Below are 16,488 nucleotides of genomic sequence, written 5' to 3' on the forward strand. Positions count from 1 at the left end.
AGCCTCCGTCCCTGAATAGTCTGCACCATCTGCTGGCATAAGAGCAGGACTGACTCACTAACCATGAATTTCGGGGATGCAGGCGACTTTGGGGAATAAAAAGTCCTGGCTCCAACCTCCAATTATGCATTTCCTCCAGTCTAAAAGGGGAAGAATGGCCGAAGATAATGCCTACCCCTCTAGCCAGTGTGATGACACAAACCCTTCAGAAAGAGGCTGTAATTACAGGGCCCTGCAATTTTAACAAGTAAACCCACAAGAATTCAGCCTTTCTTACTAGAGGGCACAGCTCTAGCCCACAGGGAACATTTGAGCTTATTTATTTATACAGATTCATTCTTAGCATTCAGAAATACCATTCCATGCCTTAGGTAAGTCTTCTTTGCCTGCTGTAGCCTCCCTGAACACCACCCTGTTGCACTGCAACCGCTGCAAAATTTGAAGCTCAAGTTTTCCTTTTCACGCCTCTGCCCTCCAGCTCCCGCTTTTATAAAGTTTTTTCCCCTTGTTCTCAGTTTCCTGAACAGCTTGGTTCCTATTTCCTATTTTCTGTCTTGCTGCCATCACTCCTCCTCCAAGCTATTCTTGTCAAACTATTAATTTCATCTTATTTGACAGTACAGCAGCCCTCCATGACTGTGCTTCGCTCAACAAATTATCAGTTACACCAACCATAAGACTCTTTTTCACTCCACTGACTTTCCAGAAGAGGCAGTTTGTAAAATGCAAAGTAATATTAATGTTTCTGCTCAGGAGTTTCCACTTTGCATTGCTAAAGCTTTCATTTTGACGGAGCTGTATTCTGAAAAGACATGACTAGCACAGGGTGTCTGCTCTATCCATCTGCACCACTGGCTCAGAATATCAAATAAGTCCCAGTTTCTTTAATATTAGATGTATTTTTTTTCCTTACCTAGAGCAAATTCATATCACAACTACTTCCACAGCAGAAGTGAACCCTGTCAGAGAGCATACTGAAACCAAACCAGAACAACAGGAAAATGCTCGTATTGATTTAACAAAACTGACTTTGTTAGATGAGTTTAATGCACCATTTCAGGGATACCCTTCACCTACAAGAATAAAGCTGGCTTTGGTCTGTAATAACATTCTATGAAACTACCACTCTGATTTAAATGGTTTTAAAACTAAACCTGTATTTAAACAGATGGATTTTTATTTGAAGATAGAGACAAGACATAAAAACGTCTCTAGTGGTCCTTCCATAAAGGGCATTTCAACACCACAAACAAGGTATCACAAAGAGATGAAAACCGCCAGAAAACATCTCCACAGCCAACACCCCCATTCCTGGGCTGAGAATGAGAGAATAACAAGTACAATTTTTTCTCTGCAGATGATTTTGCACAGAGCAAGCTGAGAAGCAGCTGAAAGCAGAGCTGCCAACCCCTCTTGTTGTGAGGGGTGGCCTTTGAAGCACTGACTAATCACAGGGCACACCTGATCTGCTTTCCTGGCTTGCAAAACCAGCAGCTAATGCATCTCTGAGCCCATTCTTTCCCCTTTGCTAAGGGGCTGGATGAGCTCAGTGCTCCCCACGGGAGGAGCTCCTCGTTACCTGCTGGCAGCGAGCCCAAAGAGATGTCCCAGACTGGGGGCCCTGACATCACTGCTTCTCCAGCATTTCCAAACAGAAAAAAACAGCTGGATCTGGTTAGCTACGTGTCCAGTTAGCCCAGTATCCTGGTTCTCCCAGTAACCATGGCCGAGGAAAAAAAAAAACGAACGACAAGGAAAACTCACCGTTGTCTGGCTGTACTGCCCAGGTGACCACTGGTAGCCTTCAGGGGACCCTTCTTCCACTAATTTGGTTTGGGTTTTTTACTCTCAAATCTATTTATCTTTCATCTTCTGCAATATCTAGTTATAATGAGTTTTACAATTTAATACTTGTTTAAAAATACACTCCCTTGATTTAAATGTGCCCGGGTGGGTGCACCCCTTGAGCCTTCTGTGGAAAGTAATAATGGAACTCCTCTGTCCCTTTCCTTTCTCCATATCATTTATCATTCTGAAAGCTTCTACAAGATTCTCTTAATTCATCTTCTTTTTAAACAAGTCCTTGGCTTTCTAGCCTCCTTCTTTTCAGCCAAAAACTTTGAGCCAGTTAATGATTTCTTGTTAACTATCACTGGATACAAGCAGTTCCCAGCATCTTAACTGCCTCGAACAACAGAATCCTCTTTCCACAGTCTCTCCATTAAATCTTGGACATAAATCTATAAATCCATTAAACACTACTGCATTAACCATACCTCTGAGACAGGAGGAATTCCCTGATGTGACCTTATGGCAGAACTGCTGGGATAAAAGACTTGCTCAAACAGGGCAGGGAGTGTTTGCCTTTCCTACCTGTGCTTTACCCACCAGGCTGCCTTTAGCACGGGGATTTGTTTTGGGGGGGAAAAAGAGTTGAAGAATTAGTGCAATTCAGGGCGAGGGTGGCAGGGGCAGAAAATGGGAGCAGAGCACTTTAAGAGAGCCCTGAGAAGCTGTAACCTGAAGCCTGCCGAAGGCTGGGCTGGGGGAAGCAGCAAAAAGCAGATGTGGCTGCACCAAACCCGCACTGTCCTCGACTCGCACCCGCTGGGAGCCCTGACAGCAGCGGCCGAGAGGAGCCCCAGGTAAGGGACAGCTCAGGGACAGCTCACCTGTGCCACTGCCAGCGGCCAGGGGAGAACAGGGCAGGGGCTGAGGCTGGGCAGCTTTCAGAGGACCTGAGAAATGGGAAGAATGGGTCTTCTGCAGGTGGGATTCCCACCAAGAGACCTCGCCAGGGATCGGGAGCCACCAGCATCAGCTTTGCCCCCAGGGCTGAGATGTGCTCGGGAACTGGGGTGGGTTTTCTGCCTTTCAAGCATCTGCCTCGCAGCTGGGAGCACGGTTTTTTTTGTCTGTGATGGTGTGACAGTCAAATCCTCTGGAGCTGGTGGTTGCAGGATGCTCCAGGAGCTGGTGCTGTGGGACAAGCAGAGCGAGCAGTCTGAACTCATGGGTCTTGTTTCACAGCACCTCTAAAGTCAGAAGTTTATAAATTATGTGAGAGACTTGTACCACTCTAGGTGAAAGGTAAAATATTTCCTTTGCACCTGCAGGCCTTCACAAAGTGACAGCTCCCAGACACAAAGTTCCTTCTCAGCTCATTTCTCAAGGTTTTCTTCCTATACCTTTTGACTGTAACATCACTCGCTGCTGCTCCTTCTCTTCTCCTTCAAGGCAGCCACGGATTTTAATATCATGCCTGAAACCATCCCACCTCCAATCCAACCAAATTCTTTTCTCTGCGTTTCTGGCTGTGTGCTAAGAGAAATACAAATAGAATCCAGATGTTCAGGCCAATTCAAACGCAAAAGGCTTTGTCTTTTTAAAATGGAAATTGCTTTTTGGCGAAGTCTGAGAAATATGAAGCTGGTGACAGTACTGGCAAAAACAATACAATCTGCAAAACCAATCTCTGCTCCCATGCTCCCAGGAGCTCAGTGTAGCTGGAAGCAGAGGTTGTGTTGAGATTATTTTCTTTTTCTACAGAGAAAAGGTTATGCTCCATGGAAAAGCTTCATCTCTAAGCTAAACTGGGCCAAACCTCTTCCTCTCAGCATGCAGGAGTGCAGCTTGGTACAGGCATCCTCACAGAGCCCTCCCTAAGGCCTGTTTGTCTTAAGACTCCTGCAGGACTTCTGACATCTCTCTTCCAGCGTGGTGCCTGTTCACTATAAGGCTCTGGAATGATAGGAGCAATCCCAGCATCATATCCACTATAACACCACCAGATACACCAGACAGTAAATTCTCTTGATCCACTTCTTCTGCACCAGAAATCCTCACCTATTCCGCTGGGATGGCAGCAGGTTGCAGGATGGAAGTGCATGGGGAAAAGAGGGGACCAGTTCTGTGTTACACTGGCTGAACACAGACGAAAGCTCAAAACCTCCCCTGTGATGCTTTTTTTCTCCAAGGGAGAGCTGCCTCCAGAAGAAAAGGCAGGGAAGGGAAACAGCAAACTGCCTCTCACTCTGCCTGAACAGGGTCTTGAGCTGGGACTGTTGTCGCCACGTGTATTTCTAGCAGCAGGCATGTTTTCTTTGTAGCTGAAGTTAATCTGAAACACATGTTCTTCCTCTGATTTCTCTAGCTGCCTGGATGAAAGGGGTTAGTTAAATACAACCCTCTTCCTTTAATTTCTGGGAATCTATCTAAACATTGCTTCAGACCAGCCTTGGTGGCGTCTGTTCTCGGGGGCAGGACGCTTCAGTAGCTCTGGTTTACCCACAGCAAAGCCCTGGGTTACTCAGTGCCCTCTGGACCAGACAGATCTGTCTGGAAGGGCCACTCATCCCAGTACTGGAGTGATGAAAAGTGGATTCCACAGAAAAAAAAAACAGCTTTGGGGAGTTTGGTGCTTTTCTCCCACCTCCATTAAAAATGTCGAATAAGCCAAGCTCTGCCTTTCACTTCTCTAGGTTTCCTTGTTGTCTTTTAAGAAAGCTCTTCTATTTTGCTTCATCAGATTGCAAATAAGAAGCAAAGGATGGACGCAGGTACATGTAGACACAAGAAACAGGAAGCTACTGCCTGAGGCAGGTAATTTGTATATCAAAGCAGTAACCAGTCAGTGTTGCCTTCTGCCCCATTCAACAATATGGGTTTGGTACCTTTTTAAAATGAAGTCTTGAATTTTTTTGAAACCTAAGACTCAGAAGTAATGATTTGGTGCTTTTCTGGACCTTGGCACTCAGTAACTGCCAGCATCAGTGTGGTTTGGGCCACACACATCTGCTTTTGTGCTCAGGCACACCCACACCATGTGCTTGCCCAATTTCGAAGTCACTGGGGCCAGTCTGGCCGAATACTTCCAACTAGAGAAGGAAACCTGGCTTAGATCAGGTGTGTTTCACAACTGGAAGGACAAGCAGCAGCATCTGTCACTGCAGCACCCGTCACAGCCAGGTACAGTGAATAGTTGTGGTAGAGATGTATTTACCTGACTGCTCAATCTCTTTCTGTCATATTTTTACTCTGTAGGTCCAAGCATGCAGATTCCAGTGGTTCTCCTTTTCCTATGTCTCTTCACTGTCCCAAGCAGAACCCAGAACTCAGCTACTGAGCAGGTGAGTAGGAGACAATATGCAGGAGTGAGAGGTGTGGAGCAGGTAATTTAATTTTAGAGATTCTTACCAAAGGATTAAGCACTACCCTCCTAAATTACTGGGATTTTATTTAGCAACATAATGAGACTAACTCCTGCTTTACCTGGATAAAACCACAGTAGTTACATCAGGGGATGACCAGGAGGCAGAATTTCAAACTCAGTGCTGCCTTTGGCACTAAAGTAACTGTTCCTACACTCTCTATAAGATTAAGTCAATATTTCTGTAGGTCACAGAAGAATACCTGTAGTTGTTTCCCTATGAAGTGTTTACCACACCTTCAAGTCTAACCAAAGCACTCCCTGGACCTGCCAGAACTCTGCTACAGCTGATGGAGCCCATGCTGGCGAGGAAGAGGAAGATCCATTCTACAAGAGCCCTGTGAACAAGCTGGCAGCTGCAGTCTCCAACTTTGGCTATGACCTGTACCGCCAGCAGTCCAGCCGGACAGCCACGGCCAATGTGCTGCTGTCTCCCTTCAGCCTGGCTACTGCACTTTCTGGTCTCTCACTTGGTGAGTTCTTTGCCCCATTTCTACACTCACCCTCTGGCTCAGCAGCCCTTCCCTCATGTTCTCTCCTGGTCGTTGACAGGGGCTGGAGAACGAACTGAAAATGTGATTTCTCGCGCTCTCTTCTACGATCTGCTCAACAAGGCTGAGGTCCACGACACCTACAAGGACCTCCTGAGCAGTGTCACTGGCCCAGAGAAGAGCATGAAAAGTGCCTCCCGCATCATCTTGGAGAGAAGTAAAAGTCCTTCTTCCCCTCTATGAAATTCTCCTTAAAAAGCTGTCGGCAGTTGTTATTTTGGGGCATGTATATATATTAAAACACATTGAGTAACACAGTTCTGGCTCTTGACATTCCGCTGAGCCAGGATGCAGACAGGGCATGGAATGCTGTTGCTGCTCCAGAAAAAGCCTGGAAAGTTTGTGTGCACTTAAATAAAAGACCAGACATGCACACAAAGACATTGGTGACAGAACAGTTAACTCACAGAAGACCTAAAAGAAACTTGCTGATAATTTTGCCTTCACTCCAGGCTGTCTGGCAGGTGTTGCTGGCTTCCAGGAACTACAGATCACATTTTCTATTTGTGATAACACTCAGCCATATTCCTTTGTTTAATTCCTTGCAGAGCTATTTGAAATGTCTGCTTCTGGCATGCAATAAACATCTGCTGAGAATGCTAAGAGCTATCTTTTGGAACCTGCTGGTTCCAAGAATCCAATAGGTTGAGTAAGCTGTACTCAGAAAGCAGGCTGGGGAAAGAAGAAAGGCTGATGTAGGAATGGCTGTGTCCAAGCCTTCAGTTCTTATCTCCTTTTTTCAGTTTTCTGAAGAGAGTTATCCCATGCTCCAGCATGGGTGGCTGTAGGATTTGGATCAGTTTCTTTAATGTACTCTCAGATATTCCTCTTCAAAGCAGGTTCCTGTAGACAAACAGGCACAGATATTTTATGAGAGACCTGTTGCTGGGGTTTGGAATGCCACCTGCTGCCTTGAGATTGTTTGGATAAGGGAGCTAGCTGCAGTATCCATGTTTTTACTCCCCAGGACTCAGGGCAAGGCCTGGATTTCCCAGCCAGCTCGAGAAGTCCTACAAGATGCGACTGAGGGCACTGAGTGGCAACACCCAGCTGGACCTCCAAGAAATCAACAACTGGGTCAGACAGCAGACAAAGGGAAGGATTATGAGGTTCATGAAGGACATGCCCACGGATGTCAGCATTCTCCTTGCTGGGGCTGCTTTCTTCAAGGGTAAGGATGTTGTGTGCTTGGGCACACAAAATGTCCATTAAGCAGGTGTTAGAGATGTGATGGAATGCTCTCACTTCCAATAAAACAAACAGGCTGCCAGAGAGTGCGAGGAGAAAGTGTTTGAGAATGTTTAGTAAAGAAAAAAAAAAAAGCAGCACACTACCTGAAGAAAAATAGTCCTGAGGGAGGAATTACTACTCTTGGGAAGCTGAGTCTTGACCTGTTTGCAGTAAGAATCAGAGAAGAAAGTTCAAGCTCACAAAACTCCATTCAGAGACAGGATATTACCATTTAGGGAAGGAACAGCTTAGAGTATTCTGAGCCTTTTTTCCACTGTAGAAGGAAGTTTGGTACTAGAGAGCTGTTCTTAAACATGCTGTAAGCCAGTGTCCTGGAGAATTATTGCTTAGAGACAAGGAGCAAAATAATGGGTGTGGAGAGAAGCACTTTATATCCATTGACACAACTGTTACCCTTTAAAATAGTTTTGTAATTACATAAGTAGACATCAACTTCCCAATGGCTACTCCACCCATACACTGGCTTGATTATTTATTTGCCATTTAGCCAATTCTCAGATGAAAAGGAGGGGCCAAGGATGGCAGTAAATCAGTAGCTCAAATCAGTCTATTTCTATCCCTGTTATGCCTCAACTCCTTCATGCACAAATACTGCATAATAAAGCACAAGATTATTTAGCCACAGGCATAAGTCTGGTTTCATATGCTATTATTCCAGAAAATCCTGCATTTTCTCTCTTACAAAACAGGGACATGGAAAACCAAGTTTGACACCAAGAAGACTGCCCTGAAGGACTTCCACCTGGATGAGGACAGAACTGTGAAGGTGCCCATGATGTCAGACCCCAAAGCCATCCTGAGATATGGTTTTGACTCAGAACTCAACTGCAAGGTCAGACAGCAAATATTGCCTAAGATCTCCTAAACCTACTGAGGAGCAGGTTCAGCTACACCTACCTGTTAACCTCTTCCAGCCTTGCTCCTCCCATCAGCTACTTTTGCAATCCCTATTTTGAAAGGCAGTGTGTTGATTCTTAGGACATCCTGCTTCTACCCAGGCTATGTCACAAGTAATCCAAATTTTGATTTATGCCCAGGTCCTACCAGCCTGTATTGCTTGGCTTAAAGTTGGGCAAGAAGGGCATGGCACACCTCTCAAAACTTTTCCATCTCTACCTCTTTCAACCAATCTTTCCCTGGAGCATGAGCTCAAAGGTGTTCCAGTGAGAATTCCCCAAAGCAATGCTGCACGATTCAGCAGGTGAGAGAGCAATTCCATAGCAGAAGAGTGCAGCAAGGATGGATGAAAGTCTGGGGAGAAAGCCAGAAGTGAGAAGAAGCATAAAGCAAACAGGGAAAAAGATCAAATGTTCACTGAAAAGGCTGAGATTCCAGCCTGAGAATCAGGCCTCTGCTTGGTACAGGATGGGTAAAACCGTTTGTTATTGATGTGACCCTTTCTTACCTCTCTCTTATTTCTGGCCTTGCAGATTGCCCAGCTGCCCCTGACAGAAGGAATCAGTGCCATGTTCTTCCTGCCCACAAAGGTGACCCAGAACATGACTCTGATTGAGGAAAGCCTCACTTCTGAGTTTGTCCATGATGTGGACAAGGAGCTGAAGACAGTCCATGCTGTGCTAAGCCTGCCCAAACTAAAGCTGAACCACGAAGAGGCACTCGGCAGCACACTAAAGGAGACAAGTATGTGCATCACACCCCCTTTGCAGGCTGCCAGGGCTCAAAGCAGTGGTCAAGTTGCTTCCTGCTCTCAGAATATGAAGCTGGTGGGTTGTTAGTTATGGTTGTGGAGATTTCACCAGCAACCAAACCACCTTCACCCAGGACTTCTCAGCTCTTATCACATCCCTCCACAAAGCTCATCCTGCTGAGATTGTGGGTGAAGCTCAGTGAAGCAGATGGAAGCTGCTTCTCCCTGTTCACCCAAAAAACTCTGCCCAAGCAACTCCCTGCCCTTGTGGATCACATGTTAGCAGGGCTGCTCCCCTTTCTGCAATCCATGCCTTCAGCTAATGGAACTTTCTCTCTTTTCTCCAGGGCTCCAATCACTTTTCACATCACCTGATTTCTCCAAGATTGCTGCCAAACCTCTGAGATTATCACATGTGCAACACAAGGCAATGCTGGAGCTCAGTGAGGATGGGCAGGGATCCACACCAAACCCTGGGGCCAATGCTGCTCGTCTGACCTTCCCCATAGAATACCACGTGGACAGACCTTTCCTTCTTGTTCTGAGGGATGACACCACTGGAACCCTCCTCTTCATTGGCAAGATCCTGGATCCCAGGGGTGTTTAGATCCCTTCACAATAATTTGCAATGGTAGGGCCCAAATGGAAAGGGTGATATTGGGAGGGATACTGGCTCCCTGCTCTGCTGCACAAAGACACAACTTGCAAATCTTACGCCTTCATGCTGCAATAAAAGAGCTTTTGCTATTAATCTCAGCAAGCCCAAGTATTCTCCCTTGAAAGGTTGTCTGCCCACACTCCCAATTTCCCCACAGGAGGAATGCAGTTCTGTGTCCTGAAAGCAAACATTATCTGGTGTTAGCTACATTGTTCCCCCATCCTGTTTTCCAACCTGATACCAGTTGTTGATTCTGAATCCTTCAACACTGACAGACCTGTGCTGGAGCCCTCCAAGTTCTGCAGTGCCCCCTTTTATAGACTCTAAGTTTGCACTTCCCAGGCTGTTGCCTCACCCCTTCCAACCATTTCCATTTGACACTGGTAAGAAGGAAAGTGCCTCACAGTATTAAAAATAGAAGGCAACGTGCTCTGGATGACTGTATGTTCATAATGCTCAGGGCACCACACAGGGGAGAGTCACATCTCACACAAAAGCAACTCAAACATTTGCTTCCAACCCACACACAGAACTTATACAACAGCCTCTGTTCCCACCATACCACACACACACCTCTCACGTTAGAATTGGTCATTTTATTTACAACAGGCTCACTAAAGAGCATTTCAAGACTTCATTCAAGTTGCTGTTACACATGATTTTCCAGCTTGTACTACGTGACTACCTTACCACATGACACTTAGCTTTGATGAAAGATCACATTTCAGCTTCCTTTGACAGGGAAATTAAGTCCTCTGAAGGATGTTTCTGGGAAGCTCTGACAGGCAGGCCTTCATCTCCTGTAGTTCCTGGATCTGAGCACTCTGAGGACCAAAGTGCACTGACAAAATCCCCTCTGCTCTTTGAATCGTGGTCAGAGCTTCAGAAACTGCAAATCTGAAATAAGAAGATAGTAAGAACAGAGCATGCAAAATACTTAATTCAGCTTCTTGACTTGCACAACCTTTAAGCCCTCCCTAACAAAACCTAAACCTGTTCATGGCCACAGATCCCACCCGCCTCTGCCTTCCAGCAGCAGGAAATTTGTGTTTGCTTCAGCTGCAAAGGGAGGATGAGGAGGATGGAAAGGTAAGGAGATGGACAAAACCTGAAAACATTATCTTCGAGTATATAGAAACCCACTGCTTCATCACTGCAGCTCCTACTAAAATTAATTTGGTTGAAGGGAGTTGTTGTGAGGAGATTTTCAGAAGCAGTCAGGGGATTTCCTTGCCAATAAAGCAAGAGGATTTCATTCCCTCCTTTGAGAAGATGTCACCAACATTATACAGCTGAGGTATGAACACCAAGGGTGATGAGTTGACAGAATAAAACAATTGGACAGGGAATAAGTTGAGCCAGGGAGAAGAAAAAGATAGACAGGCACAAAGGAGAGAAACAGATTCCTAAGAGAGCACCTGTGCTAGACTGCCCTGTGTCCTGTGAGACACCCTCAAGGTGCCTTGATATTGTGTCAGACACACAGGAGTGGTGCAGGGCAGGGACAGAGGATGAAACCAAACTCACCCATTGAAGAGGATTTGTGCCAGCTTGAAAAGTTCATGGCCTGTTTCTACACTTGATGGCCCATGGTGCATTTCCACAATCTCAATACTCTTCTTCAGGTGTCTGGCTGCTTCCTGCCACTTCCCTGATGGAAAAACAAAGCAATGAGAAATGAATAAATACTTCCTAGAGCTACTGCCACCCAAAGAATCTGACAGAATTAATCAAAATGTGGTGAACTCTGTCCACAAAAACAGGACAGGGAATCTAAAAGAACATGAGAGCACGTGTTCCAGTTCACTGGCTGCTGGAAAACACAGGTTTGGTCTTTCTGAGAGCCCTGCTGACAAAACTAGGGGAAAAAATGAGAGGGCCAGTCCAAGAAAAAGCTAGTCATGTTAAATTCCAAGTTCAGGAAACATGGGAGAGGACAATGCCATACCAAGAGTGGCATAGACCTGTGCCAGATGATCCTCAATCTCTCCCATCAGCAAATGGTCTGGAGACAAGAAGGTTCCAGCATCCACCTGACACTTCAGGAGCATTTTGACAGCCTGATCTATAAAAAAAAAGGTTATAAAATTCACCCTGTGGCCTGTCTCCAGTTTTCCATGATCCATGAAATAAAATCAATCCAATCTCATCTTTGCATGTTACACAGCTGATTGGGGTTTGGTTAGGATTTAACACTGACTTCATCTGCACCTCTGCTTATCCTACCCCAGTGTTGGCCCAATTCCCTCCAGGAAAACAAGGCCTGGGAACGCCCAACTCCAATGTTACCCAGATTTCTTTTGATTTAATTACTTTACTGTGGAACGATATGACTTAGATTAACACCCAGATCAGGGGCTATAAACAATCTAAAGCTGAAGTCCCCAGGGACACCAGGCCAATGTCACAGCAGTCCAATGGCATGAGCAACACTGCCATCTCATGGTTCCTGTCCCGACCTGGGCTCCTCAGCTCCTGACCTCAGGCCACAAAGCTCAGCCTTACCAGCCTTCCTGACTCTCATCAGGTCTAAAGCTTTCTTGATTTGTTGCTGAAGCTCCTGTAAACGGCCAGACAGGTGATCTCTGCTGGCCGAGGTGGCACAAGCTTCATTTGAACAGCAAAGTGTGTCTTCTTCCCCCTGTGGAAATCACTCTTGTGATCATTCCTGCTCACGTTCAGCTCAAAGCTTACTCTCCATCTGCATTAGCTCTGGGTTATAGAGATGCTAAATTGTTTCTCAGTTGTATTCATTAAACAAAGTGGTTTTATTATAAATTATTATCAGCTTATTTGATTTTATAAGAAACAGTAATACTGTCTTGACTCAACAGAGGCTTTTGGCTTCTGAGCAGGGATCAAAGTGAGGTTTTCAACTCTTGGCTTTCCCTGACCCAATGCTTACACACCCCAGCAAGTTGCACAATCATAACTGTGGAGAATTACCTGCATTTGGGCCTGGCATTTGGGACAGGAGAACGAATTTCTGAAGGACACCACACTCTTGACACCAGACTCCAACTCCTCGAGGCATGCCTGGCAGTGACACTCAAAGAAATACTGAGTGAGCAGCTGCTGTCTCTCAGCAACCCTCATCCTACACCAGTGAGGCCCTGCAAAGATGGCAAGGGTACAGATCTCTCAACAGCTACAGTTCTTAATATCAGAACACATGGATTTTTGTTACAACTGGGACTAGGTATATTTTGGGGAGGACACAACTGGAGAGTGAAAATCTAACAGTGAGCATAAGAGATGAAATGTTGGTCAGGGCTAAACAAAGACTCTGGTAACGTTAGATGAGAATTATATGAGAGTTATGATATAAACAGCCATCAGCATGATAAGGAGAGGTGAATGATGTCTGTGCCTTGAGAGAAACACAGAATTAGGGCTTACCATAGCAATGCAAAACCTCTTGGCCACTTGAGATTGCCTGTGATGCCCTGACAGTGGCAGCTGTCCCACTGAACGACACGCTGGTATTGGGGCAGCATGAGTGGTTCAGGAGGCTGAGGACAGGGAAGAAAGCTGTTGCCAGCCTCACAGGCTTCTTATCTACAACAGCCCCATCTCCAGGCCCTGAAGACAGAGGAAAACCAAGCAGGTTGAGACTGAATGCTCACAAACCCACACAATTTCTGCAATGAACACTGTGACCGATCACAGGCAGCAGCAGAAAAGTTCCTGGTATATTGCTGCAATAAATAATAGCTAAACACTCTCTGCATGTGCACCAAGGAACAGGCCAGCATGGGACAGGCCATTAAATTTTAAACAAGTCATTCCCATCTGCAATAGGAGCTTTTTACAGCTGATAATTCAATCTCTTCACTTCACACAAGGAAGATGGGCAATGAGAGGCAGTCCTGGGCTCCTCAGGACAGGAAAGGGGAGCTACTAGAGAGGGTCCAGTGGAGGCCACAGAGATAATGAGGGGTCTGGAGCATCTCTCTTATGAGGAGAGACTGAGGGAGCTGGGCTTGGTTAGTCTGGAGAGGACTGAGAAGGGATCTCATCAATACATATTCAAATACAGGTGTCAGAGAATGGTGATGGGTTCTTTCTGCGCTGCCAGGATGAGGGGTAACAGCCACAAATTGAACAAGAAGCTCCACTTCAACATGAGGAAAAACTCCTTTCCACTGAGGGTGGCAGAGCTCTGGAACAGGCTGCCCAGGGCGGTCTGGAGACATTCCAAACCCACCTGGACATGTTCCTGTGTCACTTGCTCCAGGTGACCCTGCCTGGGCAGGGGATCTGGACTGAATCACCTTCAGAGGTCCCTTCCAACCCAAACCATTCTGTGACAACACAGTAGGACTTAATTTTTTTTTTTATCTTACCCAGCTCCTGCATTACAGTGATTGCTTGTGCATTACACTGCAGCTGCAACACGTGCCTCAGCATTGCTTCTGCCACAGTCTTCAGCTCTGGGGACAATTCATCGGAGGTTTTTTCACATGTCTTTGGTTCAGACCACTGCTGAGGTGATTCCTGATTCAACACAGCAGCCTCCAGGCGGGCTGCCTGCAGCTGTTTGCATATAGCTACCACACTGAGAGTGCAGAGGAGCTTGTGCTCAGGGCTGTGCTGCTCAGTGTGGGGCAAAAGGTGGAACAGAGCTTGGTAAGAACTCTGGTACCGACCATTGCTGCCACAACCAGGGATACCTCTGCTACCAGCTCCTGCATCACTGAGAGGTTTGCATCCTGCCTCAGGGTTCTGAAGGTTCTTGTCCCCACGGTGGGACCACTCCACCAGCCTGCTAACCTCTGCAAATCCTGCCAGCAGCACAGTCCTCAAGGCCACGTGGCAGAAGACGCCCAGCGTGAGGAGCAGCGCTCCCAGGGAACACTCTGTCCTGTGGTACTGCTGCCATGCCATGTCTGCACAGTCCTGGCTGCAGTACTTGGCATAACTGCAGCCCTGACAAGGCACTGAGGCCAGGAGCTGCCTCAGACAGTGGTGGCAGTAAAGATCTGCGTTGGTGGCTCCAGTGTCCCACGCTGTGTCACCATCCTGCAGAGGAAGGCTCTCCCCAGGGCACAGCACACTCACAAAGGCCTCCTCTTTCACCAGGCTCTGTCCTGGCTCGATGTCCTGGGAGGCCACCAAGTGACGTCCTCTCTCTGCATCAAACCTCAAGCTGAGAGATGAAGATGCACCTGAAATTCTGCTGTTCTCTTCCCAGACCTCTGGCTCCCCTTGAATGCCACCACGTGCTTCTCGTGCAGGCTCTGGACACCTCTCTTTCTCACCCAATTTAACCTTCAGCTGACTTAACTTTTTCAGCCGTGTCAGGTGAGTAGTCATGATCCCATCCAGAGCAATTTTACTCTCCAGCGCTCTGAGGATATCCTGAGCCTCCTGTAACCTCTCCAGGCACAGCAGACACTCAGCTTTCCGCAGCAGGACCTTGGGCAGCAGCCTGTCTGGATAGCCATGGCTTTCAGCCCTGGAAATATCTTCCAAACAAACCTAGGAACAAAGGAAAGGCCTTTTAATTGGGCTTGAAAACCAGCTCGTGCTCTTTCATTCCACCTAAGACGGCCTCATGGAAGAATTCTGTGTGTTAATCAGCAAATTCCATGTGCATAACTGACCTGCAGCCCAAATAAAGCATCCTGACACTGAAACGAAGCAGGGGAAAGTTGAGTTATGGATGCTTTACACACAGCTTGAGGAGCACATCCGATCTGCTGCCTCTTGTTCTAACAAACGAACACCTCAGGGGCACCCAGGACCTTGTGAGGTGGGTGCTGCCCTGGCCCCACTTACCTCAAAGTGCCCCAGGTGGAAGAGGGCGGCCGAGCGGTTGGCAAAGCACACGGACACCTCGGGGCTCCCAGGGAGCTCGTGGGATGCTGCCTGCAGAGACCAGAGAACTGCTGCTGCCTCGGGGGATCCCTCACCGGACCCTCTCAAGCAGGGTCCCCTCTTTGTGAGGGAGCCGCTCCTCGCCCCTCACAGGAGCCCTTCAACCATGAGGGGCTGCAGGACCCTCCCTTGGGGATCCTTTTGGCTGGGAGGTGTTGTGGGACCCCCTCCCTGGGATCCTCTCATGCCACACCTACCTTGGAGTAGAGCCTCAGGGCAGCCTGGTACTGGCCCCGCTTGAATTCCTGGTTTCCCTGCTCCCGGTACCGGCTGGCGGCCGCCGGCTCCTTGTCCGTGCGTGCCCGGTGGCACAGCCTCACCAGGGCTGCCTCCTCCTCCTCCTCGCTCCTGTGGGACACGAGGTCAGGACCAAAAAATCAGTTTGGAATTACCTGGTCCAGCCTCTCTGCTCAAGCAGGATGATCCTTGTGGCACAGGATTGTGTTCAGAGGGTTCTGGAGAATCTCCAGCGAGGGAGACTCCACGCTCTGAGTCTGTGCCAGTGCGTGGTCACTGCACAGGGAAGAAGTTCTTCCTCATATTCACAGAATCAGAGGATCAGTTAGGTTGGAAAAGACCTCTGAGGTCATGGAGTCTACCCTGGGACGGATCCTCAGTTTGTCAGCCAGACCATGGCATGAACGCCGTGTCCAATCTTTCCTTAAAAACCTCCAGGGACAGTGACTTCACCACCTCCCTGGGCTGGGCAGCCCATTCCAGCGTCTAATCATTCTTTCTGCAAAGAAATTCTTACTAGTGTTCAACCTAAACCCTCCTAAAGTGAAGTTTTAACCTATGTCTTCTCGTCCCATCGCCAGTAGCCTGGGAGACGAGGCCGACCTCCAGCCTCCCGTCAGGTAGAAAGGTGGAATTTTATCCGGATGGAATTTCCCCGGCATCACTTTCTGCGCGTTGCCCCGTGTCCTATTGCTCGGTTCCACCGAGCAGAGCCCAGACCATCCTTTGACACCGCCCGCTTTATTTACACGCACTTAGAGAGATGCTCCAGTCCCTCACTCCCCGTCGCTGCCCTGCGCCGCACCCGCCCCGCCCGCGGCTCACCGGAGCAGATCACAACCCAGCCGCACCGCGTCGTGAAGCGAAGCCGCCGCCAGCCGCTCCTTCACCGCCGGGTCCAGCGCGGCCCAGAGGCGGGCGATGCGGGCCTGCCACTCCGCCACCGGCAGCGCCATCACCGCGCCACCGGCGGCGCGGCCGCCACCTCCATGGCGGCGCCCGGCAGCATCCCTGCACGGAATACAGGGACACTTCCGCCGTACAGCGCCGGACA

At 47.9% G+C, this 16,488-nt stretch overlaps 2 protein-coding genes across 4 annotated transcripts; one reads left to right on the forward strand and one right to left on the reverse strand.

Moving 5' to 3' along the window:
• The first annotated feature begins 2,559 nt into the window (after positions 1–2,559).
• Positions 2,560–9,415, forward strand: SERPINF1 (serpin family F member 1). 2 transcript variants are annotated; one of them, XM_066201700.1, is made up of 8 exons: positions 2,560–2,645; positions 5,044–5,129; positions 5,484–5,682; positions 5,762–5,917; positions 6,728–6,931; positions 7,701–7,843; positions 8,442–8,652; positions 9,007–9,415. In XM_066201700.1, the coding sequence occupies exons 2-8, from the start codon at positions 5,052–5,054 to the stop codon at positions 9,264–9,266; spliced, it is 1,251 nt and encodes a 416-aa protein (XP_066057797.1). In that variant the 5' UTR covers positions 2,560–2,645; positions 5,044–5,051; the 3' UTR covers positions 9,267–9,415. The 2 variants fall into 2 exon arrangements, with proteins under 2 accessions (XP_066057797.1, XP_066057796.1); XM_066201699.1 differs by lacking the exon at positions 2,560–2,645 and adding an exon at positions 4,582–4,602.
• Positions 9,416–9,893: 478 nt separating this feature from the next.
• Positions 9,894–16,428, reverse strand: SMYD4 (SET and MYND domain containing 4). 2 transcript variants are annotated; one of them, XM_066201696.1, is made up of 10 exons: positions 16,260–16,405; positions 15,395–15,545; positions 15,099–15,188; positions 13,664–14,798; positions 12,717–12,899; positions 12,264–12,430; positions 11,823–11,958; positions 11,266–11,382; positions 10,845–10,968; positions 9,894–10,214 (listed from the first exon to the last, which is right to left on the reverse strand). In XM_066201696.1, the coding sequence occupies exons 1-10, from the start codon at positions 16,388–16,390 to the stop codon at positions 10,064–10,066; spliced, it is 2,385 nt and encodes a 794-aa protein (XP_066057793.1). In that variant the 5' UTR covers positions 16,391–16,405; the 3' UTR covers positions 9,894–10,063. The 2 variants fall into 2 exon arrangements, with proteins under 2 accessions (XP_066057793.1, XP_066057794.1); XM_066201697.1 differs by lacking the exon at positions 15,099–15,188 and having other exon boundaries at positions 16,260–16,428.
• Positions 16,429–16,488: the final 60 nt, after the last annotated feature.

Source organism: Chamaea fasciata, unplaced genomic scaffold (genome assembly GCF_029207755.1).
Source record: "Chamaea fasciata isolate MVZ Bird 193981 ecotype frontalis unplaced genomic scaffold, bChaFas1.0.hap1 SCAF_21, whole genome shotgun sequence".
Lineage (NCBI taxonomy): Eukaryota > Metazoa > Chordata > Aves > Passeriformes > Sylviidae > Chamaea > Chamaea fasciata.